The sequence below is a fragment of the Grus americana genome, chromosome Z (assembly GCF_028858705.1).
Source record: "Grus americana isolate bGruAme1 chromosome Z, bGruAme1.mat, whole genome shotgun sequence".
Lineage (NCBI taxonomy): Eukaryota > Metazoa > Chordata > Aves > Gruiformes > Gruidae > Grus > Grus americana.
The window spans coordinates 35,314,634-35,341,723 of NC_072891.1; the positions used below are offsets into that span (position 1 = coordinate 35,314,634).

At 39.3% G+C, this 27,090-nt stretch overlaps 1 protein-coding gene across 16 annotated transcripts in view; it reads right to left on the bottom strand.

The window, feature by feature from the left end:
* The window catches only part of MPDZ (multiple PDZ domain crumbs cell polarity complex component), a 100,696-nt gene that overhangs the window by 19,182 nt on the left and 54,424 nt on the right, over nucleotides 1-27,090 (bottom strand). For 3 of the 16 annotated variants that reach the window (XM_054809280.1, XM_054809287.1, XM_054809284.1), the window contains 10 exons: nucleotides 25,006-25,204; nucleotides 15,948-16,052; nucleotides 15,068-15,160; nucleotides 14,410-14,587; nucleotides 12,146-12,256; nucleotides 4,488-4,647; nucleotides 3,690-3,886; nucleotides 1,515-1,606; nucleotides 1,157-1,247; nucleotides 732-812 (listed from right to left, as the gene is read on the bottom strand). In XM_054809280.1, the coding sequence (XP_054665255.1) occupies nucleotides 732-812; nucleotides 1,157-1,247; nucleotides 1,515-1,606; nucleotides 3,690-3,886; nucleotides 4,488-4,647; nucleotides 12,146-12,256; nucleotides 14,410-14,587; nucleotides 15,068-15,160; nucleotides 15,948-16,052; nucleotides 25,006-25,204 (1,307 nt within the window). Of the gene's footprint in view, nucleotides 1-731; nucleotides 813-1,156; nucleotides 1,248-1,514; nucleotides 1,607-3,689; nucleotides 3,887-4,487; nucleotides 4,648-8,608; nucleotides 8,711-11,533; nucleotides 11,618-12,145; nucleotides 12,257-14,409; nucleotides 14,588-15,067; nucleotides 15,164-15,947; nucleotides 16,053-22,077; nucleotides 22,120-25,005; nucleotides 25,205-27,090 lie in introns of all 16 variants that reach the window. The other 13 variants (XM_054809276.1, XM_054809290.1, XM_054809277.1 and 10 more) reach the window with 9 other exon arrangements.

Here is a 27,090-nt window from a genome sequence, read left to right on the forward strand (position 1 = left end):
AAGAGTGGAAAATACAGAGGATGGAAAATGTATGCTCTTCCTGTGAAATTAGTAAATGTTTGTGGTAGAGTGAAATTTCCCTACTGCTTTCACCTAGAATTAAACCATCCAGATACCATCATCTGTAAGATATTCTCCTGGCTAATAATGGAAGGCTAGATGCTTTCCAAGGAGAAAAAATTACCAGCAGTTTGCAAGTCTTTATCCTTATGTTCACTGAATGCAACTGTCTTCTCCATGTCAATAAGCAGGAGCGGCATTTTTCTGCCCTCATTTGGCAGCTTCACAGGTACAGAACAGCTGGCCATTTTCTCCCAGCTGCACAATTTCCACTAAATATGTATGTTGTTGCGGTGATTTGGTGTTTATACTCTGCTAATTCATTTACTCTGAACAACTAAGGCAATGATTTTACCTGAGGCATCACCATCAGCTGGCTACCACAAGTTTTCCAAGTAGGACAAGATATGACATCTTCCAGAGACACAGAACAATTGGCAAATTTATGTGACGTTAAAGTGACTGACTCATGAGGTTGCCAACGACAGTCATTGCATCAGGAAAACTTTGGCAAGCATTTACAAATAGGAAGAGAAGACCTCTAGAAATCTCTATTCTGATTTCCAGTAAGTAAGAGACTAAGTTTCTTTGTCATAAGAGGGACTCCAATACAAAAAAGCAAGCTAGTGAATACAAATATAGCTGATGTAAATTTAATTTTCAGCACATACCTTAGGGAGTTCCACATACTGAATGTTTTTACATGAACTGAAGTCAGAACAAGCACTGGAGTTTGTAGTACTGATATCAATCTAATAGAAAATGAAAACATAGCTGTGAGCAACTATATTCAATATTTTGCATCAAAATAAAACAACACAAACATTTAAAGGGTGTCCAATCATTTTCTGGATTCATTTAAACTGCTATAACCCTATTCATGGGAATGTTAGATTTACTTCATAGTTTAGATGAACATAAAATAAAACAGAATTGAGCACAGCTGTACTAAATTTAGCAGCTTTACTAAAATCTGATTTGTTTTTCCATTGGATTTCTTATTCTTTTGTAGTATTTGCTAAGCAGACCAGGCACTCCTCTATCCAGAACAATGTTAGTATCTTATTCAAATGAGAAGAACAAAAATTTACTTTACCTCTTGATGTTGAAGAGTCCCTGAAGTACACTGTGACACCTCTACTGACTTTGCAGGGCAAACAGCCATCTGATTTACTGCATCTTTATTTCTACAATAGATTCAGTTAAAGAATGTAGTAAGAAAGTAGTAACACAGCACCATAGTTCTTAGAACAAGTTTAAGTCTAGCACTTCCTGTTACCTTATTTCTGGCACTAACTATGCAAATATCAAAACAGAAAACTCAAGACATATTTAACAACTACTAAAAACTGGGCTCAAAAGCACATCTGCCAAAATTAAAACAGAAACAGCCGGTAAAAATGTTAGCATATTAAAAATAAACCTGTTTAGACAAACCTTTAACCAGAACTTACCTGATAAAGATTATTTTTACTTTAGATGGTGCACATTTGATTATTGAGGAAGCATTCTGATGAGTCCTTCCATAGAGTATTTGCCCATTTATCTATATAAAGGAAGGCAGCAATTATTTCTCAAAGTATTTTCATTCCCTAAAACTAATTTTTAAGCCTGAAAAAAATCCATTATCCCACATCACTGCCTAATGCAGCAATTGTATTAAAATAAGAGTATTTTGTGTCCTGCTTTTGCTCCCTCTTCCAGTAAAAAATTCCTTATAGTTTAATTTCAGACTAACACTGTAATTCTGTGAGTTTTACTGGGCTGACTTGGCACATCATCTATTTCCACTTGCCACTGATCACCCCATGACTGATATGATGATGAAGCAGGGCCATGGGAAATTCTAACCATAACAAATAAATGAATCGCTTATATCCAGCAACAAGATTGCTATTATTTATTGAATCTCAGCTCTGATCCAGGCACTTTATACAAAGGAGTCTGAACACTGGTGCATTTACAATCCGAAGATCTGACCTGACAATCATTGTCTTCATTTGGCTGAGCAGACTCACTGAAACCCCTTGAAGCTCCTATGTTTCAGATATGATTGGAGGTATCAGTGTGAATTTGCAGAAAAAGGCCATTATTTGCTCACATTTTGTTAGTTGCATTTGTTCTTGGAAATGGAAAACTACAGTGCAGAAGTTCATTCTAAGAAAGGGGAAATGATTGGAAAAGGACAGCTTGGGCCTGCACAAAGGGAAAATAACACAACACACGCTGAGGTAATACTAAAAGAAGCTGAGAAGCAGAAAAGCAGTGAACAGTGTGCAACAGTCGCAAGACGCCGAACTGAGGGTTGAGCCTAACAGCAACCGCTGAGCTCCCACAGAGGCTGTGTCCACCAAGCATGGTCACAGGGATGCTGAGCCCTGAGCCTTTACACCGGCCGTGACAATCCAGATGCGGCACTGCTTCCCGCATTTTCTATGGGCTTGTGAAGAACCACGGACAGGCTGTTAGCTGGGGGACGGGGCATGGCCCGCCATAGCTGATGGACAGCTAATGGGAACATAAGGAGCAAGCTCAGATGTCTTCTCTTAGAAGAGGTTGAGACAATCTCTTGGCACCAGTTTGCAGGTTTACGGCGTGGACAGTAAGCAAGAAATCACATGAGAGCAGACTCAGACAGATGTTTCAATGTGTTCTGAGGATACTCAGCATCTGAAACATCAAGGTTTTAAAAACTGACGTTTTAACTGATTCAAGAGAATCATCTAGTAAGTAACATTGGACTCTGCAACTAACAGGTCCCTCCATAAGACTAGGTGCACAGTGCCACAAATCCCTTAGTTTCTCTCCTAGTCTGCAACTGCCAGCCTACATTGTTTACTCTCTCAGTGTCTCCCTCAAGCTTTGTTCAGTCTCACCATTCCCTCCCTGAACCATCTCTCCAGTGCATCCTCAAACACCTCCACATACAGTTTTGAAGTTACACAAAGCCTTTCTGTGAGGGTAATGCTACCTACTGCTATCAGAAAGAATGAGAAAAGCTATAGCAGAGAATATATCTGCAAGTATCCTCAACTGAACTGTGATAATACAAACATATACCTTATGATCATATACATATAGAGAATGTTAGCTGCACATTCAGTGGTTGGGTCTCTCCACAAAGCCATCAGGATACAGCCTGAATGTGTCAAGAGACAGAAGTTCATAATGCAAATGGATCTATTCCTGTTTCCCCAATTTAATTCCCATTTTATATGTTACACAACATAAAAATATTCTGATATTGTCACACTTCCAATAGACAGAGAAGTAATTAGAAAGTCTGGAGCGCTCCACAGATTGATGGACTAAAGGATTTCAGTATTTTCCATCATCTGCAATGCATTGCCCTTCCATGCATCTCCATCACCCAGAAACTGCTGTCATCCCCCATTTTTATCCATTTTAAACATGTACCTTTACTTAGTGCTACTACAACCAGGAAAAAAAATCCCAGCTGCAACTATTTGGCATACAACAGAATGAAAATCTACTAACATAATGTCAACTTGGAAAACTTGGGGATTTCAAAGTACACTGAAGAACATCTGTATTGCAGCAAGAATCTAATATTGTAGTGCATTTTAAGTCAGTATGTTTTGATTTCAGTATAAATTGCAAAAACTCACCTCTAGTAACTCATCTGCAATCTGTAACCTGCCATCTTTGCCAGCTGCTCCATTTGGATCAATTCCCACTACGAAGACACTCATCCTGGATCGGTCTTTGTTACCAGCAAGACTAAGTCCCAGACCTGTCCTTCCTTTTTCCAGCTCAATCATGTGTAGTTCCCCCAGCAGATTTCCATAGCGCTGCATGATCTTTTCTAAATGTAAAAGCACAGGAAGCAGACGTTGGATTTACATTAGAAAGTTTCACAAGTCACCTACAGAGTCAAGATCAGTGTCCAGTGGGCAGTATCTGACAGAAAAATCCCGAACTGGATGACAGAATCTTAAGTGTACACAATGCTTAAGCTAAGCCTTAGGTGATTTATAACTGTATTTCTAGTTCCTTGTTTTCCTTCTAACTTCGCAAAACATTTAAACTTCTCTTAAAAATAGACTTTTCACACATAAAAGCAATAATCTCCCATCTAGTAACACCTTCAGGTAACAGAAGCTATCACATCACTGCCATCAGTTACCTAGAATACACTGAAATTCTTCAAGTTGTCCTACACATGAAAACAGTGAATTTGGACCACAGAGGAGAAGAGATTGAAGTGCAATGAAGAAGAACAAATTAGTTTTATATTTCACCATGTGCATCTGACCAAGCACACCTGAAAGCTGACAGTAACACTTAACACCTAAACCACGAAGGACATGAAAACACAGTAGTTCAAACTGCCCCCCCCATAACTTATGCTACAGTGCTATTTCAACACTGAATATTTCAAATATTATCACAAAAGATAAACTTACTCCAGCTGTAACCAAACTCATCCTCCTGCTCCGCATCCTCTGGGACCCTGGTAGATGACTGTGCAACACCACAAGTCATTTCTGAAAATGCTGAAGGAGGAGACAGAGATAAGTTCCAAAGCGAAGTCTTTTCTGGCTCTGCATCAGACTGACCAAATGCCTGTGGAGAGTAAGAAAAATGCAGTGGCTAAGCAGATGCAGACTCTGTGTAGGGCAAATTAGTACACAAAAATGTTGAAATGGCAATAACTATGGCTTTGAAGTTTAAATACCAAGCAGCTGGAATTCTAAATGAGTTACACAGCACAGAAAGGCTGCAAGAGATCAAAGACAGAAACAACCACCACGCAAGGTAAAAGATAACATCACTCCAAAACGTATTCGGAAGCAAACAGAACTTATAATAAAAGCCCAATTCAGTAAAGTTTTATGTGCCACTTTACACTTCAGAAAAAGTCTCGTACAAAGACTCAAGTGATTTTTTTAATGCCATATTTGTAGAAGACTTCTACTTCATTTTATTTTTAAGAACCACCGCATATAATTTCTTCCTATGATATACTTTGGAAGCCAAATAGGAAGAAAAGGAAAGGAAAAAAAGAACTTCGTGCTTTCAAAAATGCCTCCAGAAAAAAGAAAGAAACTGGTCTATTAACTGAAAGGACAATTTAAAAACAAAATGAAACTGACTATAATGCAAGAAATCCACAGTAACTGGACTTTTTCAGTCTTATTTACTGGTTTCCTATAAGCTGCACAGGGGAGATCAAATAAAGGAGGATACAGACTAAATCACAAAAGAGAAAAATACTTTTGGTCTTGATGTATGTGGTCTATTCATATTCACCAAAAGTTAAAAGTATAAACACACGACTACTGCAATACAATGGTTAAAAGCCCAAATCCACAATCTGGCAAGCCCCCATTCAAGTCAGTTTCCCTGAGGAATATGGACTTTGATCAGGGATTTGGCTGTTTGTAATTTATATAATTTTGCCTTGCTCAAAGTAAACATGTAGGCAATAAACTTGTATCTGAATATCACCATTCTGAAGCTTATGCATGCCCAAGAGACTGATACCTGGTACATCAGATGTTGATGTCAACAACAAAAACTTTAGATGAAAACCAAGTATTTTTCCAACACTAGGATTTTTAGGTGTTGTCATAGCTTCATAATCCTGCTCTCATCATTTCTACTTTCATTATCTCCATCAGCAAAAATCTGAACACAGTATCTCAGATGGTGTCTCTGGGTGCCAAAACCACAATTTCTTCATCAGAGGCAACAGTGAAATGGATAATAACATACATCCTGGAAGACTTTAATCCTGTAAACTGAGGATGTTGAAAAAAACAGAAAGCTACCAATTTAGTCATACTGAGATTTAAGGAGGGTCCCATGAGTTACCTTCATTCTCTTTATACTCCAAAGATTTAAAGAAAATGCAAATGCCCTACTTCAGTTCCCTCATTCTGCTTCTGCTTGAAGGAGATTCTGCTTTCATTCAGGAACTTGTTCTAGGAGCTTAACTAAGAAGTCATTAAATGTCAAAAGTGTGGGAAGTTTTAATATGGCACACAAGCCAATTAGTTATCTAAAAAATGCCATATAAATGCCATATGATATTTTGTTATATGAGTCACACTGATGTGTGCTTCAAATCTAAGACAATGCCATCCTGCTGAGATGATAACTTTCATCGCTAAACTTCATGGAGGAATTATTTATAGTTTATGCAAATTATACTTGAAAACATGCTAACAGTTACTGGGTGGACATAAATCTCAACTGAAGCAGCAAAATGCTAGCAAAGACATTGTTACCCATCAGAATCAGAGCAGGGTGGAAACACTACTTAATAACATTCAAAGTGATTTTTAATAATTAAAAATTCATGTATCCACCATGGAGAAAAGCTGGTGACAGACCTCTACCTCAAGGAGGAGTGAAGGGGAGAGCAGTTCTAGAAACACTAATTTTTCAGAATGCTTCCTAGAGTTTTAACTAGAAAGCTACATAACATACTGAAAAAATGAGGAAATACAGTGTGAGAGCAGACCAGATCAGCAGACCTTACAGTAGTCTGTGTTTTAAAACCAAAATTAACATATCACTTTAGTGGTATTCTTGGTAAATGACAGTGTCCAAGAACTTTGCAAAATTAAAGAAAACATGACCAAAAAAAAGGACAAAAAATTGCTGTCAAGGTCCTCTAGAAGATCTATAAGGTATAGGTGTATGGCTGCATCCTGATAGATTAACACTTATGAACTGCAGCCACCATAATCTGATTGACAAAAAAAAATGCTTCTTTCTGTATTTCTGTGAATTTGGACATAAATCTGAACATGTCTGATGTTTAAGGAAATGCTGAAATGAAAGTAAAAGCAAGGTTCTTTTGCGAGAAGGGTAAAAAGGGGGTTACAATGCCATTTGGGCGGAGGCGACCATGTCCTACCTCCAGAACTGTCTGCCACACGTGCACTGCCAGCAGCAGAAGCTGTCCCACGCAGTTTACACACACATAAGACTTTTGCTCCCTGAATCGGGCCACACAGAAAAAACCTAAAATGCTTTAACTCATGAAATACTTTCAGTATGCCACAGCACAGTATTTCATTTAAAATGCAAAGCATCAGACAGTGCATGAACCCATCTGACTACCTGGGTCACTCTGATCACAGCCAAGCAAATATTAAAAATGGCAGCAAGTTTGGAGCAGTATCACTTTCAACAAAGGAGGCACACGCAGAGGAAGAAGCAGTACTCTGGAAAGTATCACAGGCCATGTACAAACGTACAGCACACATATGGTAGGACCCACTCACTGGAATCAAGACAAACCTTGAACGGTGTGGGAGCAAAAGGGTTAGTTGGGGAACAACGGAAGGTAACCCTAATTGGATTCGATACCTCCTACAGTAACAGAAAACAGCAATCCACATGTTACAGCACCTTTGGCAATACACAACATTATTAACGAATAACTAATTTTTGATTACGGATTCATTTTGCTAACCGCAGCAACTTTATTAACTCCGTTTATAAATGGACTAAAGTATTTAAGGAGTTATTAAGGACCCTGATTCAGCAAAGTTTCTTACTGTACATGAACCTTAGTTCAGCAGAAGCAGACAGAGATGACAACAGGCCATTCTTATCTCATTGTTAAAAAAGGAATTATTCAGAAACTGCAAAAAACCCATTAGGTTTTCTCTAAAAATTTGTGCAATCTTTTTCAGAAATACTTTTGAAAATATAGAAGATACAAGCCATCATTTATGTTATGCTTCTACTCCCTCTCCTCAGAACTGTAACAAACACAGATTTCAAAAAACACACATGTAATTATACACCTCATATCATAAATGCTCGTTGTACATTCAATATATTTGACAACATGGGAAAACAGACAAAGGGCACAATCACTCTCAAGATGTATAACAGCTACAAATTATTTTATTAAATCAGAAATGCATGCACATAAGAATTAAGCCTTTATTTATTGTTGTGTTAAGAGATTAACTCTGTTCCCAATATGAATAACATGCAGTAAGCACTAACCACAAAAGACAGAATCTAACTTTTTTCATATTTCCAAAGATGTCAGCATCCTGTTCATGATGCATTAGAAGAATTTTCAAGAAGCAGAGGGAAAATATTTTCAGCATCATAAAACAAAAGCTGTGAATGAGGGTTTTTTTCATGCAAAAAGAAAAAAGAGATATCAAAGCTGGAAAGTCCTAACCACATAAAAAGAAAATTACGTACATAGCAGCAAAACACCTCACACTGATGAGAGAGTTACGCTCAGGTGGATATTCTAATATACACCACAGGGACTGATTTTGTAATTGAGAACCTACTCCTTTGGTAGCTCTGATTGGATCAGATTTAGTGGTTATGATTAATGGAGCTGGCATTTTTGAACTTCTTCAAAACTTTTCTAAGTACATGTGTGTCTGTCTTTTTACTTCACTACACAAAATTTCCACTCTCATCAGCACAATATTTTACCCAAATTAGTATAAAGGAATTTAAATCCAGAGAGACAGTAATGGCAAAGAAGCACACATATAATGTTTGGTGAGTCAAAAGCAGTGTGTCATCATCCAACCTTGTCAGTGTTGAACTGAGAAGAATCAGCAAATGGGTTAGTGCTGCTGAAGACAGTTGACCTACACAAAAGACTGGTCTGCAGGAAAGGCAGGGAAGGGTTCTAAAAGGAAAACATAATAGAAACTAAACAAAAACATATTTAAACAAACCCTTTGTGACTCATGAAACAAACATTTTTTATCAGTTTGTGCTAACCAAACAAGGTCCGCTTCCTGCACTTTTCTACAGACACATGAAGGTAAGCAAAACTGTATTTACCCTGTGTTTGTATCAGCTATGTCACAGAGCATTGAGGAAAAGCACCGACGCTCATACCTGTTCTAGCCCACAAACTGCATAAAGTGCAGAATTCAGCAGCATGAACACCAGAAATTTTACTTGCTGTGCTAATTGTACAATTTTGCACAAGCATCTCAGCATTGGGGATACTCTTACACACTAGCTAATTACAAAATTGTGGGTTTCTGGATTAGAATAAACAAAGTTCTTTGTAATAATGTAGTAGGTTTAGTTTTATTTTAAAAACCATAGATTAATTCTCATAACCTGATTTACCTCTTGTAGTAACACACTCACGGTGTATTTCACAAAACAGGAGGCTTAGTAATATTAGGCATCTCTAAACAGACTGTATATCTAATAATAACTTTTACAGATCACTTTGCATCTGTAATTTTCTGAATTTATAGTTCAATTAAATTCTCTGCTCTTCTTAAACAATACAAGGTACTTTATTATTATTTAACATCAAAAAACAGTTTTCACATTTAAACAAATTTAAAGGGTATAATTTGACTATTTATATTCCTTATGCAGCTTTTGTACTGTACCCTACTTTGAGATCAGAACCTGTTTAATAAAGAGGGGACAGCTCTGATTTTGCATACTATGTTGGAAATACTGTTCAATGTATACTTAAAAGTGATTTCTACACTAGGTGTATCCATCTGGCAATTGCCTATGCGTCTTAGGGCTCTAAGTTTAATACTGCTGGAAAGCAAGATGCATAATAAGTGGAAAGGAATGTGAAAGGCTTGGAGCATCAACTGATACATTTTTATCATGGTAATATAATCCAGATATATGCTGCTTTTTAAAAATTTTCTTAAAGAATCTTGTTTTTTTAAATGTTCTGAAAATAAAAAATGCAGCCCTAAACATTTATTCTCAAATATCATTTTGCAAGACAGAGAGTAATGTAATTTGGTAAGACAACGTATGTCTTAGTTCTACAGTGTTTTCAGCAATGAGAAAGTCGAGCTGTGCATGAACAAGGTTTCTTCACTGGCGAGTCACCCAAATTCAACAGGCAGTTTCCATATAGTACAAGATTTTCTGTTTCCACATGCGATTCACATTTGATTTTGTCTTTTACGAAGACAATTTTGGGAAAAGTAATTTGCCAGTTCAATGAACCTATTCACTTTAACCATTACATTTGTCATCTGCATAAATCTTTGAAGTGTATCTTGATGAAATTTCAAGCAACTAATATAATCATCACAAACATTTTTTATATAAACAGTGAAATCCTAATAAAAGAGGAAACAGAAGATCAGCCATAGTAATTCAAAATCTTGTCTTTTGTATTTTGTCATGATGGCATAGCAGTTAAAATACTACTGCTAGCTCTAATTCTAATCTACACAACAGCATTGTATTAATATGGACTGACCACCATGATAAAATACGGAGCACATGAGTTTGCCTAAACAGTTAGGTTTTAAGCAACATGCATGAACCATGCTTTCTTGCACAGTCTAGGACAAGAAAACAAAATGCTAAAATAAAGAGTATTCTTCCTTTTACTGGTTTTTTTTTTGCAAAACAGAACTTAAAATAATAGGATTTATTTTACCTTTTTTCCTTTTTTTTTTTTTCTTTTTTTCAACAAACTTGTGTTCAGCATTTTATTAATGTGTCCAGGATGCTAAGGTATCAGAAACTAGCTAGCATTTCATATAGCATAATGCTGTAACCCTACAAATTACCTGGGACCATAACTGGAACAAGTTGCCCGGAGAAGCTGTGGCTGCCCCCTCCCTGGAAGTGTTCAAGGCCAGGTTGGATGGGGCTTTGGGCAACCTGGTCTAGTGGAGGGTGTCCGGGCCCATGGCAGGCGGGTTGGAACTAGATGATCTTTAAGGTCCCTTCCAACCCAAACCATTCTGTGATTCTATGATTCTATAACCATGCTGACAGATTAATTCTTAATCAGAAATACCCAGAGCAGTAACAGTATGCAACGCAGATCTGATGTGTAACTGCTTGCTAGCAAAACTATCAACTAGCTTTTCACGGCCTATTTGCATTATTTGGGCTATTCTGGAGTACAGTTAGGCTCCCTAACTACTAAAGCAGCTGGAAGGAAGGAAAAAAAGGGGAAGAAACTCACTCATTAGCAACATATCACTTGAAACTGACTGCCGTTCTAAATAGTGTTCCCATATTAAATACAGCTACCGTGTGCAGGCAGCTATCTGAGTGACTGCACATGAATGAAGGCAGGAAATTTCCTTACAAGATCTTATTATAAAGTACAGATGCAAGTTTCAAAAGATGAAAACAATAAATAAAATGCCATTTACAAAGACCACAACATAAAGCATGTGTACAGTAAGAGCATTTGCAATGTTCCCACTTACAGAGAAACAAGGGTTTGTTAATAAACAATCAAGAAATAATCAACAAGCTTAATAATTGGGAAATAAAGAGAACAAAGAACTACAATTAAAAATAGCAAAGGAGCATTCTCTAAATAAAAGTAAGTTGTGATAAAGTAATGGCATCATTCCCATCCCAAACTGGCCTAAATATTCAGCAGTGGCAATTTTGTTCACATCACAGCAAATGCAAAAGCCTTACTTTAGGAGCTTGAGTATCAGTCACCAACACTCAACAGAACTTTTTCATGCAACTTTACCTTAGATGACTGGCGATAAAATGGGTTAGTAGTTTTCTGCCCACAGGGAGCAGAAGCTGAAGAAGGGCTATAAAGAGACTCTGGCTGGGGAACAAGAGTTACGAGACAACTAGTAAATAAACATGCAGCTTACACAGACTCTACAATGAGGAAGTTTAGTTTCTAGTGATGCAAGCAACTTATATTAAAGCTCAGTAGCTTTTGTCTGCAATGTCCATGCAGCTTAGTGACGGAAAACTTCCGTGTACTTCTAGGTCCTTTCATTAATGTCCAATGAATTTTTTAACAGGTGCTGTATTTCTGCATGCGCTCCTCAGACATGCTGTCAATCTCTAAGAGTTGGTTTTAGTTAAGACTCCTACTCTGCCCCCCAACAAATTATCTTTCTTGAGGCTTTTCAAAATAGTTTGAGGACGGCGTGCTGGAGGGTAATTCCAAATCCAAATCGATTTCATTCTAAATGGAAATAATACTTAAATCAAATCTTTGTTTCTAAAATAGCTGAGATGGAACTTTCAGGATTAAATATCCCATGCCCAAACACCACCACCTTGAACATTTGTTTCATCTATTACTATGTATTACATCTCTTCTCATATTCTTTATGCTTACCCTTGGTTTGTTTATAATGCTCTGTACCATAAAGACTACAGGATTGCCTGCCCTCCGTATGGCTTCCACAGCTTGTTCGTGACTGGCATCTCTGAGGTCAACTCCATCCACCTGTAATTGGAAGGCCTCATCTTAACATTGCAAGAAGCTACAAGAATCATGAATTAGCTCTGGGTTTTGCTTAGGGAACTTCTACTAAAATCTAAGCCCAAACCTCTGTTACTGGTGGAAAGGTGTCTACTGACTTGGCCTGAGGTCCCTCATACACAGGTCTGAGATTTCCAAGAGCACTGAAAGGACATCAAATAAATATTCTCCATGGTTTTAAAAACAGGTTTTTCAACATTCTTGGTTCAGGCTCCATACGTTTTCCCATAGACAACATAATAAAAGAGATATGATAATAAGAAGAGATAAGATAATCTGAAGAGAGTAGTAGTGTTTGCCAAATACCCCTTCCTCTAAATCCTATCTCGGAATAACCTACCTCACAGGACTTTATGAGGATTACAAACTGAAACTTGTTAGGTGCTGGAGGGTCTTTCATTATGGGTTATTATGTCAGTGCAGTGTACTTTATTTTTTTTTAATACAAGCAAGATAAGACCAATTTTAGCTACGAGGCACTCTCCCCAGAAGCTAATTTTGTAGGCCAGAGTTGAAAAGCTTTCTCTCTTCTAGAAGAAAGCATTTACAAAGGATGGCTAAGGACAATTTTTTTGCCTGGCTGCTTTTCCTTATGTCTTCATATGTACTGGTGTGTAAAACAGTTTGGTTTGTGATCCAGGTAAGAACCATGTTATGGTGAGGTTAGCATCAGTAAAGCATTCTCACAATGACACAACAGAAGCTAGAAGCTAACACAGAAAGGTTATTTGTTAGTGGCAATTCTGGCACACAACGTTATGTAATGAGGATTACCCCTATCTTTTTAATTGCCTAACTCTCCCTTAAACTTAACCATCCAATGTAAATAAAAAGAAATAAAGAAAACAATCTTGAGAGACAAAATTCTAAACCCATGAGGAACTGAGCAATAACACTAAGGCTCTCCAACTCCCCATGTCTGAAATACTGTATGCACTAGTAGAGACAAAAGCCTAGATACACCACAGCTTGAGAAACTGAAATAATCCATTCAGAAGCAGTCACGTTAACACAACATTAGTTACTTAATTTCACTCACCGACTTCAACCTCTGCAAGCATCACTGTCATTCATAAAAATCATCACCACTGCATTCACAAAAACCCAAGTATGAATGTTTTTTAACTCTATGGCCTCCAAGCAAAATTCCACCTTCCAGTTTGTTATACACTGGAAACTCTTCCATTCTGTTGTAGGAAGTACTACCTATATGAAGGTATTAATTCAAGATCCTTTATATGGATCTTGTAGCAGACGATAAATGGCAGTTTAAGTATCACCATGTAAAGCAAGCCCAGTCTGATCCAGGGGAAGCATCACCATCTCCACCACCCTGCTTGTTACGTTCTTACTGATGGACAGCCAGCTAAGTACATGCAGCAGGGTGAAGAGGAGTGCAGTTCCTAATGGCCTGACACTGAAGATGGGGTAATGTCTGACTTATTGATAATCGCCACAGGAAAGACACACTCCTATCAGTATGTTCATTCTTCAGTATCATTAAGCAAGAAAGTAGAAGTGGCTGCGTGAGCACAGGATTGGCTAAGCAGCAGAGAAATCTAGATAAATTCCTCTCAGCAACACCACTGGCTACCCTGTCCTCAGGTATGAGCGCAATGCTTTTAACTTCCTCTGTATCATATCCAGTTTTCTTCATGTCAGCAGGAATAAACATCTGTCTCCCTTAATTCCTGCACAAGATGCACAAGAATTATGTGATCTAATTAAGATTTAAGAGGGAAATAAGTTTGCCATTTATTTGCATGATTTGCTATTCACTGGCTATTTCTGTTGCTATCCAATATGCAAAGGTAAAACCTTTTAGCTTCACCAAACTTAAGCTTTTTCCTACACATGCTGGCTTTAAAACAGGCAGGTAGAACTGCTGCCTTTGTAGACCCCTGCTCACAGTCAGTCATCTATGCTTAGGCTGTATATTGAACTTAAACATCACAGATGGTACTGCACACAAACATCAGCAGATGGCACTACACTCTATATGGCTCAAGTGGTGCCAGCTGGAGCCATTACACAGCTGTCAGCCCAGGACCACACATCCATCTCAGCGGCTCTCGAGATGCTGGGGGTATAGCAAGCAAAAGGCACTCAGCTGGTACCTCCACAATCCGATCTCCGGTTTTCAGCGTTTCATTTTTGCTGGCTGGGCTGTCTTCCAGGATGTGCTTGATAAAGATCCCTCTCATCATTTCTCCATTACTCAGGCGACTCCCCATCCCTCGTCCTCCAACAATGCTGATCCCCAGTGACTTGTTAGGCTCTCTCCAGAGTTCAACCCTGTTGTGATAAAGCGAGGACCAAAATAAATGAAACTCTGTTGTGATTATGATAATGCTGCACACTTAAGACACCTGGATTTGCACAATGGTTTAAAAACATTCAGAAATAACTCCTCCTTGGAAAGTTTTGTCAGGACTTATCTACTGAATTGCTCAGAAAGCCTGTAATTGGGTCCACCATTGTTCATTTTATTTTGGATTCTAATCAAAACTTCAAATCCTTCTCTTCATTTCTTCTTACTGGCTCCCAGAGAGTTAGCCTATAAAGATAAATTACTAAAGCAATCAAGAAACTGCTAGATTGCAGGTATTTAGCCCAATGGCAGTAAAAATAAACAGTGAATTACTCCTGCAATGCGCAATATATATAAGTGCAGCAATTCTGTTGTTTTCTTATTCCTCTTAAAATATATTACACATTTCAAATTTTTTTAATTTCAGATAAGAATTTATACTGTGCAACTAAATCTGCACTTACTTTCTGGGCTGGTTCCAGTTACTGAAAGCTGCATTTTGAAGTTCACTTTCTTCTCCCTCCCCCTCTTCACGTTCTGGAAGCTCTGGGAGTTCCCTGCTGATGAACGGGAATATGCAATTCAGTTTTAAAGAACTCACATAAACCCTAGATTTCACTGCAAAATGTCATGTATTGATTCACCCTGCCAGTGTTAGAATTTGTAAACAGGATTCATGTAAAGAGCTTCTTTTTCAGATGTCTGTTAGAATACATATTGTATTTGGGGATTCCCTGTCCACTTATCTCCACAATTAGGTTGCTATCAACTGACAACCACAGAATAAAAGACTGCACTTTGGAACTAGAACCAAATCAAAGCTGAAGGTAATTACTTACTTTTTCCAGAATGGAAAAAGCAGCATGCTTTTGGAGATGAATTTAAGAAAACAAAAACTATTAGTCACTTTGAATATTCTGGCCTGTAACTGTAATGAATTTTTGAAACTTAAGGAAAAGGACAGCATAGTTCAGTCTTTCTAGTATACATTCCGGAAAGACCATGATGCCAAATTCTCATGTTGGAAGCACCTAGTATTTGTGGCAATACTAAATCAAATTGCACAGTATTTAGGAGAAGTTTGGGATGAGGCAGTATTCAATTTCCTTTCTGGGTAGATCAAACACCTATAACACAGCCTTGTAAAAATGTCAGAAAAATTTGCTAGCCAAAGCAAAAATTGTATTCTGAACAGCTTTTTATTATAATGGCTGCTGGTGTGAAGAAAATCATCCATCTTTCAGCTCTTCTAATATAAAACTTATCTTCCTGAAGTGTGCAAAGTGTATGGAAGGAGTTACATCAGAGAGCCCTCTGGAGAAAATAGTAAGTCTTTTGACTCACCTGACGGTATGTGAAGGAAAAAATTCAAGTGGCACAGGTCCCTCTGTCTGTTGTCCCAAACTGGCCCTGTACTCGTCTAAATTTTCTGCTGGCACGTACGTAATACTGCAATAAAATGGGACATGATTAAAGTAGTGTGAGGACTGCTGGTCCTGCCTTTGGTGGGTGTGAGGAAAGGATATGAGGAAGCCGCCCAAGACTACTTTGTATGGTCATTGACTTCAAAGCCACAATGCTGCTATGTTGGGAATAAGGAGTTACATGAATCCTTTGTGACTTTGCAACAAATATGCATTTATGGTCAAAACAAGTAGCTGAACAGCACCTAATTTTCTGAGGGCTGGCCACCCCATTTTAAGTAAATGTTGTTTCAATAGCGACATGAGTGTAATAGAGACAATCCAGCTTCAGTCAAAACAGAGATTCCTCATGCAAAGACAAACACTGAAGGATCTGTGAGGTGTGAAACATCATCACCATCCTAAGTGCTGGCTGAAAATGCTTCTAAAAGTTGCCTTGCAGGAGGTTTTGTGCTTTCCTGGGCAGTTGTGTATCTATTTTAGGTGTTTATTCTTTTGGTGAAAAATATCGCATCGGTTTGGACACACAAATATGTTACAGCACACTACCAATGCCACAGGGAGCAATGCCCTGCTCGACTCCTTCCTCCACCCCTTCACGCACTTCCAGCCAGCTTGGGACAGTCAGTCAGTCATGTTTCACCAGCCAAATGGCATGCAGACTCCTGAAGCCCTGGGTAACCCAATCATGTCTGAATGCCAGAAATAGAAATGGCCCAATAGACTGTGGAGGGGGAAACAAAAAGAAGGAAAAAAGATTAAGGTATGAAGAGTATTTCTTTAAAAACTTCCCTCTACAGGCAAAAGGACACCATGATCTAAGCAGGGCTACTTAGATGGCTCTCCTTTAACGATGCTTTGTCTTCTTGAAAACCTTTAGCTGTTTGATAAGCAGCTTAGCTAACAGACCCATGTTTGCCAAGAAATAAGGCTGATGGAAAAAGAACACAAAAAAAATAGCTTTCCTCCCATCCATCAGATGGTTAAAAGAAATATGAACCTACTTCCCCACAGAATGGGAGGGCAAAAAAAAAATCAAAATCTTGACCTCTTCACAACGCCATGTAAGCTGCCGAGAAGAGACTCCTTCAGCTCCAAGTCTCTCACTTACTTGAAGCCCTCTCCTATCCGTCACTCCCTGATTGGAGTCCTCTTCTGTCTGTCACTCCCTGACTGCCACTGATTACCCCTCTCATTGCTTTTCTGATGAATGCAGCAAGCAGCAGAAGGCAGAGCAAATGAAATTTTATATGACTAATGTGGTCTGTCCCAAACACTCTGCCAAAATTATCATAAATATCTTTCTTTGTCTTCTTTGGCTGTGCCCAAGCATGTTCACTACCTCCTCTCACATCTACCATATCTAGAAAAGTGCAGAAGATGGTCATTAAGGAGGTGCCTACGGTGCTGAACAGAAGGAACTCTCCAGTTCTTTTAATGGAAATTTCTAAATTGTAATTCTAAATAATCTAAATATTATCACCAGCTTCTTTTCTCTTCCTTATATCTCCTTCCTCTTCTGCTTTGGCCTTTTTTCAAATACACAAGTGTTATGTGCTTGACACAGGGTGTTCATTCTGAAGTGCTGAGGAGCTAACATGCACTAGGGAACAAACAGCAGAAGGTCACTGACTCTTATCTGTCTTCCCGAGGGCATTCCAGCACTGGGAAACACACAAGACAGCAGTTATTCTGTGAAACCCTAGCAGTGAAAAAGAGAGAAGAAAGAGGGAAAAGAGTCTATTAATTCTCAGCCATCTCCAACTCCAAATGCATTGAACTATAGCAAAGTGCTAGCCTGATGGTCACGAAACTCTCATGGGGCAAATGCTGCTGCAGAAGCACCACCCAGTAAGCCCATAAGAATACCTTGCCTCTACAAAAGCTAAGAGATGAGCAAGCTGCGTTTCAAAGAAAGATGTGTCATTCATCTAGTTACATCCATCAATTTCATTCCAATCAAATTAATGAATTTTCATCCCATAAAAATAAGTAGGAAATAATGTATTTTCTCTTGAAAGACAGCTGCTGTAAAGAAACCAGAATTGCAAGCAACATTTCTGCTGGCTAGAAGGCTTGGACAATCTCCTTTATGCTAAACTGCAGCTGGAAGCTGTTGTTTGAAGTATGAAAAGGAGAACAGCAGGCTCCTAAAAAGGAAACAGACATGCCCAGATTCAGCCTGGATGCAGACAGTACGGTGTGATCACTGACAGCACAGTGTCCAAAATCTTTCAACTCGTCGTCCTTTTGGAGCACACGCCAAACAATTATGCAGGGTCCCAACGTCCAATGGTAGTAGCAGTCCTTACCTCATACGTCTGTGCAACATCAGCAATAAAGATCAGCTAAGGGGAAGGCAAACCACATGCACTCCAACTACTAGCATACCATCTCTTTTCATTATATGAACGAATAACTGACATTGTACTGCGACATTCAAAAGGTATGGCTCAAAGGATCATAGAATCCTAAAATCACAGAATGGTTTGGGTTGGAAGGGACCTCAAAGCCCATCTAGTTCCAACCCCCCTGCCATGGGCAGGGACACCCTCCACTAGACCAGGTTGCCCAAAGCCTCATCCCACCTGGCCTTAAACACTTCCAGGGAGGGGGCCTCCACAACCTCTCTGGGCAACCTGTGCCAGTGCCTCACCACCCTCACAGTAAAGAATTTCTTTCTAACTTCTAATCTAAATTGACCCTCCTTCATCTTAAAGGCCACTACCCCTTGTCCTGTCACTACATGTCCCTGATAAACAGTCCCTCTCCATCTTTCCTGTAGGCCCCTTCAGGTACTGGAGGGCTGCTAGAAGGTCTACCAGGAGCCTTCTCTTCTCCAGGCTGAACAACCCCAACTCTCTCCGCCTGTCTTCATAGGAGAGGTGCTCTGATTATCTTTGCGGCCCTCCCCTGGACTCGCTGCAACAGCTCCATGTCCTTCTTAAGTTGGGGGCTCCAAAGCTGGATGCAGTACTCCAGGTGGGGTCTCATGAGAGCTGAGTAGAGAGGAAGAACCACCTCCCTCAACTTGCTGGTCATGCTTCTTTTGATGCAGCCCAGGACATGGCTGGCTTTCTGGGCTGCAAGTGCACACTGCCAGCTCGTGTTGAGCTCTTCATCAATCAATACCCCAAAGTCCTTCTCCTCAGGGCTGCTTTCAATCCATTCCTCACACAGCCTGTAGTTGTGCTTGGGATTGCGCCGACCCACGTGCAGGACCTTGCACTTGGCCTTGTTGAACTTCATGTGGTTGACACAGGCCCACCTCTCCAGCCTGTCAAGGTCCCTCTGGAGGGCATTCCTTCCCTCCAGCGTGTCGACCTCGCCACACAGCTTGGTGTCGTTGGCAAACCTGCTGAGGGTGCACTCGATCCCACTGTCTATCTCGCCGACAAAGATCTTGAACAGTGCCGGTCCCAGTACCGACCCCTGAGGAACGCCACTCGTCACCGTTCTCCACTTGGACATTGAGCCGTTGATCACAACTCTTTCAGTGCAACCATCCAGCCAGTTCCTTGTCCATCGAGTGGTCCATCCATCGAATCCATGTCTCTCCAATTTAGAGACAATGATGTCACGTGGGACAGTGTCAAATGCTTTGCACAAGTCCAGGTAGATGATGTCAGTTGCTCTTCCCTTGTCCACCAATGCTGTAACCTCATCATAGAAGGCCACCAAATTTGTCAGGCAAGATTTGCCCTTAGTGAAGCCATGCTGGCTGTCACCAATCACCTCCTTATTTTCCATGTAAGTTCCTCTTTACTGGGATACATCACTCCTGAGCTTGGAGGAGCTGACCCTTGAATATTAGTCAGCTGTCTTGGGCCCCTCTTCCCTCCAGGGCTTTGTTCCATTGTACTCTACCAAGCAGATCCCTGAAGTGGCTGAAGTCTGCTCTCCTGAAGCCCAGGGTAGTGAGCTTGCTGTGCGCCCTCCTCACTGCCCTAAGGATCTTGAACTCCACTACTGCAGCCAAGGCTACCCCTGATGCTCTCAAACAACCTTATAGGCTACTTACAAACATCTCCCAAAAGCTATCTTAGGTTGGTAAGCTTCCCTTTCTGCCTTTCTGTGTACAGCACAGGAACTGAGAAGAAAAGAGGTTCACTACATAGTTTTTAAAAATGCAGCTAAAATTGAGCAACTGAATTACCTAAATAATACCTTTATTTCCACAGATGGAGTCAAATTTAGACAATATCACCAGGAGCTGTTACATATTAGCTCTTTGGAAAATTACATGATTTCTATTCTAGTGCTTAACTACAGTTCTAATTGCTTAATTTTAAGCACTCAAAGGAACATTCAATATGTTTTTAACTGTTCATTCTTATCTATAACTAAACTTCAATAATGCTTCAGCTACTTCATAAATAAAACCAGAACACTTACTTGAACTTAGCAAAAAATAGCATAGAAAAGAAAACTAAATTACATAGATCAAATGCATGAAAAGGTATATTCTGTGTAGGAGTTCACCTTTGTTTCTTGCTCATGATTTCCAAAGTTCAGTTAACTGCAAAGGTTTCCCTAGCTGCTCTTATTAGCTATGCTGTATTACTTTTATATGACTGTCGTCCTCCTCTCTATCCTTTGCATGTTATTATTGAAATGAAGCATTACAAAAAACCCTAGCTCTGCTGAAAATTACAGTTTTAGGAGATATGTATACCAGAAAGTCATCTTTGCTAAGTGGTTGTCTGTCCTGTTCCTGCCTGCTGTAACACACAGCAAGGTGAAATTGTACTAAAGATCTTGGATTTATATCTGCCAGGAATTTTTTCCCTGTTTAGTACTTCATGGGCAGACATCCCACAGCTATCAAATCCATCACTTGCTGAATTGCTACTGTAGCTCCCTTCTTGGAGGTCACAGTGAGGTCTGAAGACATTCAGCATCATCCTGAACAGCTCAGCGTGTGACTGGGGTGATGAGGGGCCCAGAACAAGAAGGATGTTGGGCTCCTCTGGTCAACTCTGTTGACCCTTGTGCTGTAAAGTGGAAATAAAAATCCGCCCAAGCACCTGAATGGTTCATCTGCAACATGAGCTGATGATTACCTTAACATGGTCACAGGGAACAGAGTAAGAGAAACAAGCGCCAGGAAATAGGGATGATGACACAAAAAACAGTAAACAAGTAAATGTCTGGTCTACTATTCCGTTGCACTTCTTATCTGCAAGAGAAGTTAAGAGTTCAATAATTTCAAGGGAAAGTGTATGCAGGGTTTAATCACTTCCTCTTTTTCATAGCTGTACAGCTTCAAGGAGAAAGTGTTTTGGTTTCCTTTCTTGATAGCTACAACCACCCTCCTCCCGCCAGAGATATGCACTAGCAATGAAAGCAGTGACAATGGAAACACCAAAGAGTACACATATGAAAATATCTTGTAAACACAACACCACATGCAGTACAGAGGAACATTTATCACATGCTTGACTGAACAGCCACACAAAACCTTGAAACACCAACAAACCAAATAACGAAGTATGGAAAATGTTCAGGACAAATTACTGTCATTAACACTTAAGGTCTAATTTGAACCTTTTTATACATGAAGTAAGTAAAATGTAAGTGCCACAGAAAATATGACACTGAGATTAATCCAGATATCAGTACATCATACTCATGTCAATTCGAGCAGTGAACCCTATACGCACACACACGTACACACACGTACACATGCTCTGAGCACATCTGGGGTGGCTGTCATAGACGAAATTTAAAAATATTAGCAATAATTTTTTAGAATACAGATGTTTTCATTCCAGTCTTAGGAAGTATGCTCCAAACTTCAAGTTTAAAGCTATATATACATACACATACACACACACACACTCTCATCCCTTTTTTGAAAAAATATATATATACATATCCACATGTGCAGCCCCATAGGCATGCACGCACACAGAGAAAGAGAGAGAGACTATGTACCTATATCTGGATATATCCCTGACATTACTATGGATGTCATAAAAGCATGGAATGATTTTACAGACAAGTTGCAACACAGAGCCATAATGAGTTTGTGAATCGCCAATACTCACACATAAAAGAGGGCCTGATCATCAGCAGGTGCTGGAGAAGATCTAGAATGTGAAGCATACGATGCAGCATCTTTTTACAATGATGTTAACAAATGTCAGTCTCATGTTGAATGCGAGAGGCATACTTATGGAGTTAAAAGTGTGAGCTGCTTTTTTTTTTTTCTTTCTCCTTTTTCTTTTTTTTTCCCCTGTTTCACCTCTGCTTCATATGCACCTCCCCCAGCAAGCATCTGCTCTTTATTATTGTCTATAGCAGTGACTATTAACAAGCATGGAAAATGGAATTGCAATCTATCTTTTATTTCTTGATCAGGAATTCATCCCCACACTTTAGGCAGGTGAATTCTGATTCAGCTCTGTAATTATCTGACAGATGTTACAAGCAGCTGCTGCTGAGCACAAAACCCTGGCTATTATTACAGAAATGTAAGAGCTCCTGGCAAGGTGGAGTCAGAAGTGAAACAGAACATATTCTGGTAAGGCCATACATCTGGTTTTCCACACACAAAGGGGAAAAAAATTAAATACCTAAGTCTGAAACTCAGATTGCTGGTTCCTGAACTATTCAAAATCAAATTTCTTTTAATAAAATAAAGCAAAGCCTTTATGTGGCAAGTAAGAAGAGCTTTATGTTTTCTCAGCAAATAATATTTGCCACTGAAACACAGCTTTGAAATTAAAATGCTTCACTTAATCACTTCTTGGGGACACCCTGCTACCCAAAAAAGCCTCAATCTAAAAGTTAAGGTGCCAGCTTTGCAGCCCTGTATGGATAATGAGGAATGATATCAAGAAGGCCACACCTGAGTGCTTGTGTACCTTTGTTTCCTAAGACACCAAAGAGATTCAACTTGCTTGTTTGTAATGCTGGCCCTTAAATCATAAATCTTGCATGCTGGTAGATGACATTGGCTCTGAAATGACATCTATATAGCTGTGTATTCCTCTCAGGAAACAGGAAGAACTATCATGAAATAATGCTCCATATCTCAAAATTTCTGATTTGGGACATTACCCACATGTTTGTATCCTAATATTTTTTCTGGGATCCTGTATTGCTCCTGAAAGTACAAATTACAGAAAAGTTTAATTATGCTGAATAGTTTTGTATCAAAACTATGTAGGCCCAAAAATATGGTCCTTATTCTTGCAAGACTCCTTTAGAACCTAACAAAGGATTTAGTGTTTCAGTTCTTTGAAGCTCAGAAGCTGGTTTCACTTTAAACCCTTACCATGGGAATGCACCAAAGAGCATAAATATAAAATGAAAGACAAAAATCTTAAGTAAGAATATGAATAGCAACTGCCCCTTTACTGTGAGATCTTTCAGAAAGGGAATGCGCTTTTCTCTCGAAAATCTGAATATCCATGTCTAAGACAAGACTTTAGTATTTCCGATATATCTGCAAAAGACTAAGACTACAAACCAAAACTTATAGACACATAGTGTAAAATGCAGCAGCTATAAAAAGATAAGCACAAATAATGAACACATCTGTGTTTGATCATGTAAATATGGCACTAATAAAAGATTCCTCACAGAAGAATGGAGCTGTAGCATTTGTTTATCTAAGCAGACGTACACACACATGCATGCGCACATACCAACTGATTTCAGTCCTGGCAGTCGGAATTATAATACAGTTTGAAAGCCTACAATAATAATCAATGTTACATTTTATCAACACTGACTCGCTCATATTCATGACAGCATTGACAATAATGTAATTCATTATATGAGCATATCCTATTATTTAAACAAGCTTGCATTAACTCATAATCCTAAATGCATGACAGCTACGAGGCAGACAGTTAAACCTACCACCCACAGTGAAGACACTTCGCCTACCTGTCCCCAAAATGCCAGGTCTCTTCAAAGCTAGAATACTTCTAGGGGAGAATGGAATGCCCTGCAGTCCATTTTGAACTGACAGAAACCACAGTTACCTACAACCACACTGGGACTGAACTGATCCCTTTCAAGGCCACTCTCTTGAGTAAGTAGAGGCTTCTATTACCAACAGCTCCATTAATCCCATTTACAGATCTGACCCAATCCATGTTACCATAGGTTTGAGAAAAACAGCTACCAGATTTTTAGAGCTGTAAACTCAGCATTGGTGTGTCTAGAGCACCATCCATAAGCTTAGGAACAGCCTTGATTCTAGATGGTGCATGTTCGCTCCACAACGACAACAGCTAGAAAGAATTGTACTTCAAGGGAAAGTTTAAATTCTGTAAATTGAGTGAACTTGAGAAGAAGAAACTTGCTCATCAAGCAAGTGGATTTTTCAAAACTTGTATTAATTACTTGAAGTTTAAAGTGGTAGTCCCAAGAGCAGATACTTATGCACTAGAGCAACAGCTCCTTCATATGTACTAAAAAAACTTGGAAGTGACTTCACAAAACAGACTGTTTCTGCTGTTTGTCACAGATGTACTGAAAATGTTTTAAGTATTACTTCTCTGCATTAACATCATGTGTCATACTTTCTGTTTGGCAGTCAAAACCAAAATCCATTACAAAGACCTCCATCAAATGAAATCAATTGTGCAATGGCCAGGACAGTCCACCTTTGAGAAGAAACACAAACACCTTGAGGAAATCCTTACTTTCTTTAGAAGAGTCATACTAAGAATGCAAAACTCTGACTAATCTCATTCCTTCAATAAACCCAGGCAGGGCAGAAAGGATGATGATTAGTAACGACAGTAACAACTTTTCTAAGAACATCCTCTCACACAAGTGATTTTGTCTTTCAAACCCATGAAGCTGTAATCTGAAGGTGAATCTGAAGTTACATCTGAAGCTGTAACTTAAAGGTAAGTTCATGTTGTAAAAAATCTTCATTTAGAATACTTGCATAACAACTCAAATTTTGATTATTAGCCTCTTCCTACCACAATTCATCATCTAGCTTTACTTACTGTATATCTGGTCCAATGAGTGAATGCCTCCTCAGCATAGCCCGGGCTTGTGCGTTGGTTAAGTCTGTGGTTGCCTCTTCATTAATGGACAGGATGCAGTCCCCCACACTAATTCGTCCATCACGACTTATTGAGCCTCCATGGATGACGCTGCGGACTATCATTCCTGAGCTATCCTTACTGGAACTTACTGTCATCCCTATAGTGAAAAACACATGAAATAGTTAATAATAACATCTTTGAGCCCCAGCTCTGACTGTCAAAGAAAAGAAATGTAACCTGGGGCAGGGAAGGTAAAAGCCAGTCAGCCAACCTGTCAATGTCAGCAAACCTATAAATGTTGCTCTTATTCTCCCTTTCATTTCCTTCTTTCCACCAAGAGACAGCAGTTACAAATCACAGTCACAGTATCTTTACTTTACCTTGTGTCATTTCACATACCAGGTCCAATATGAAAAAACTAAGACAGTGGAAAATTTAAGCAGAAAATAAACAAAAAAGGTAATGAAATTGCTTCTGAAACAGCCAAATTTACCACTCTTCTGGATGGTTCACTAGTTTATACACCACATTTCAGTTTAGTTTATGATGGTTCTTTTTGGAAAGGAGGTGAAATGATTAAACAGTGAATCAGGAGCAGAGGGCCAATACAGCCACACACATATTTTCAGCAGAAAGCCTGAATCAGATCCCACTGAGATAGTGGCTGCCTTCCCACTCTCCTAGGTGGGCCATCGCTTAGGTTCATTAGAGCATCCTGACTTCTGTGAAAGCCTGCGAACTCCTGCTGCATACAGCCTACTACTTGAGTTACACCAAGATCCTACCTGTGGCACAGCAGGATACTACTTGTCAATGTTCATACACACCATTTAACTCCACTTCCTTTTCACTAATGGGAAATGAGACAAAGATGCTCTTCCTCCTCCTCCCCCACAGGGAGCCTATGGGGATTTATTTGTGGTGCTGGGCTTCACATGTCTTTGTGACTGTTCTTTTACTGTTATTTTCAGGGCACTTGGTGCTCATGAAATCAACCCTGATGACAGCTTCAGGAAAAACTGATCTTCACTAAGGCAATGGAAAGGTAGCTGAAGGGCCAGCATCCTGGACTTCCACTATCTTAATACTGCCAAACTTGTTTGCATTCTTTTTTGTGCACTAACATGGAAGCTTTACTAACAAGATGAAGCCACTGAAGTAAGAGTGCCTTATAGAGGAATTTCTATTGGAGAAGGAGGCGGTGACTACCCCACTATATGTTCTCCGGGTTTTGCACGTAAACACCAGGCTAGCAAGCAGTGGGAGTGCAGTTGTGTGCCTGCATGCCCTTACCTTATTGTCCAGACTGTGAGTGGAAGGACGACAGCTACCCAGAGCAAAACCTCCAAGGATACCACATGAAAAAATCCTAACCATTTCTATACAAACATGGCTACAGAAGACAGAGACTGAACACTTTACTCTGTGACCTTAGACTTTGGGAGACAGACTGGCTGAACAGAGTTTAGAAGGCATCTGTAAGCCCCAGGGTACCCAGACTCAGTCAATCATACAAATATCTGCTATATATCTGTCTCAGAGAAAAAAAATAAAATACTGTAACCATTCAAAGAACAACACTAATCTGGATATTAATTTGTGCTTTTTAAGACTCCTTCCAGAAAAAAAAAAATCTCTTAGTGTTGGCTCCTCACACCCACCTGTAGTAGAGATCAACATAGCTGTCTAAGTATCAGAAGGTGGCCCTGACTAGCAAGAAACTGCCCTATTTTTAGACACAGGAATACATGTAGCGCTCTACTTTGGTATGTGGAAGTCAAGGTTTATCTTTTGGAAAAACTGCAAAATCTATCTTCTTGATGGCACTTCATATTAAACTGATGAAAGAATATGATGTTACCATTGAATGGAGATTTACATTTATGATTTGCTAGTTAACGATGTCAGCTGTGGTCAGGCATAATTTAAATATAGGTGTATCAGACTTGTGATACAGACACACAATGCCACTGATTTATTGCCTTGCTTTTAGAAAAAGCAGAGGTAAACTGCCTGTCACCTACCCCTTAGATTAGTCATGTT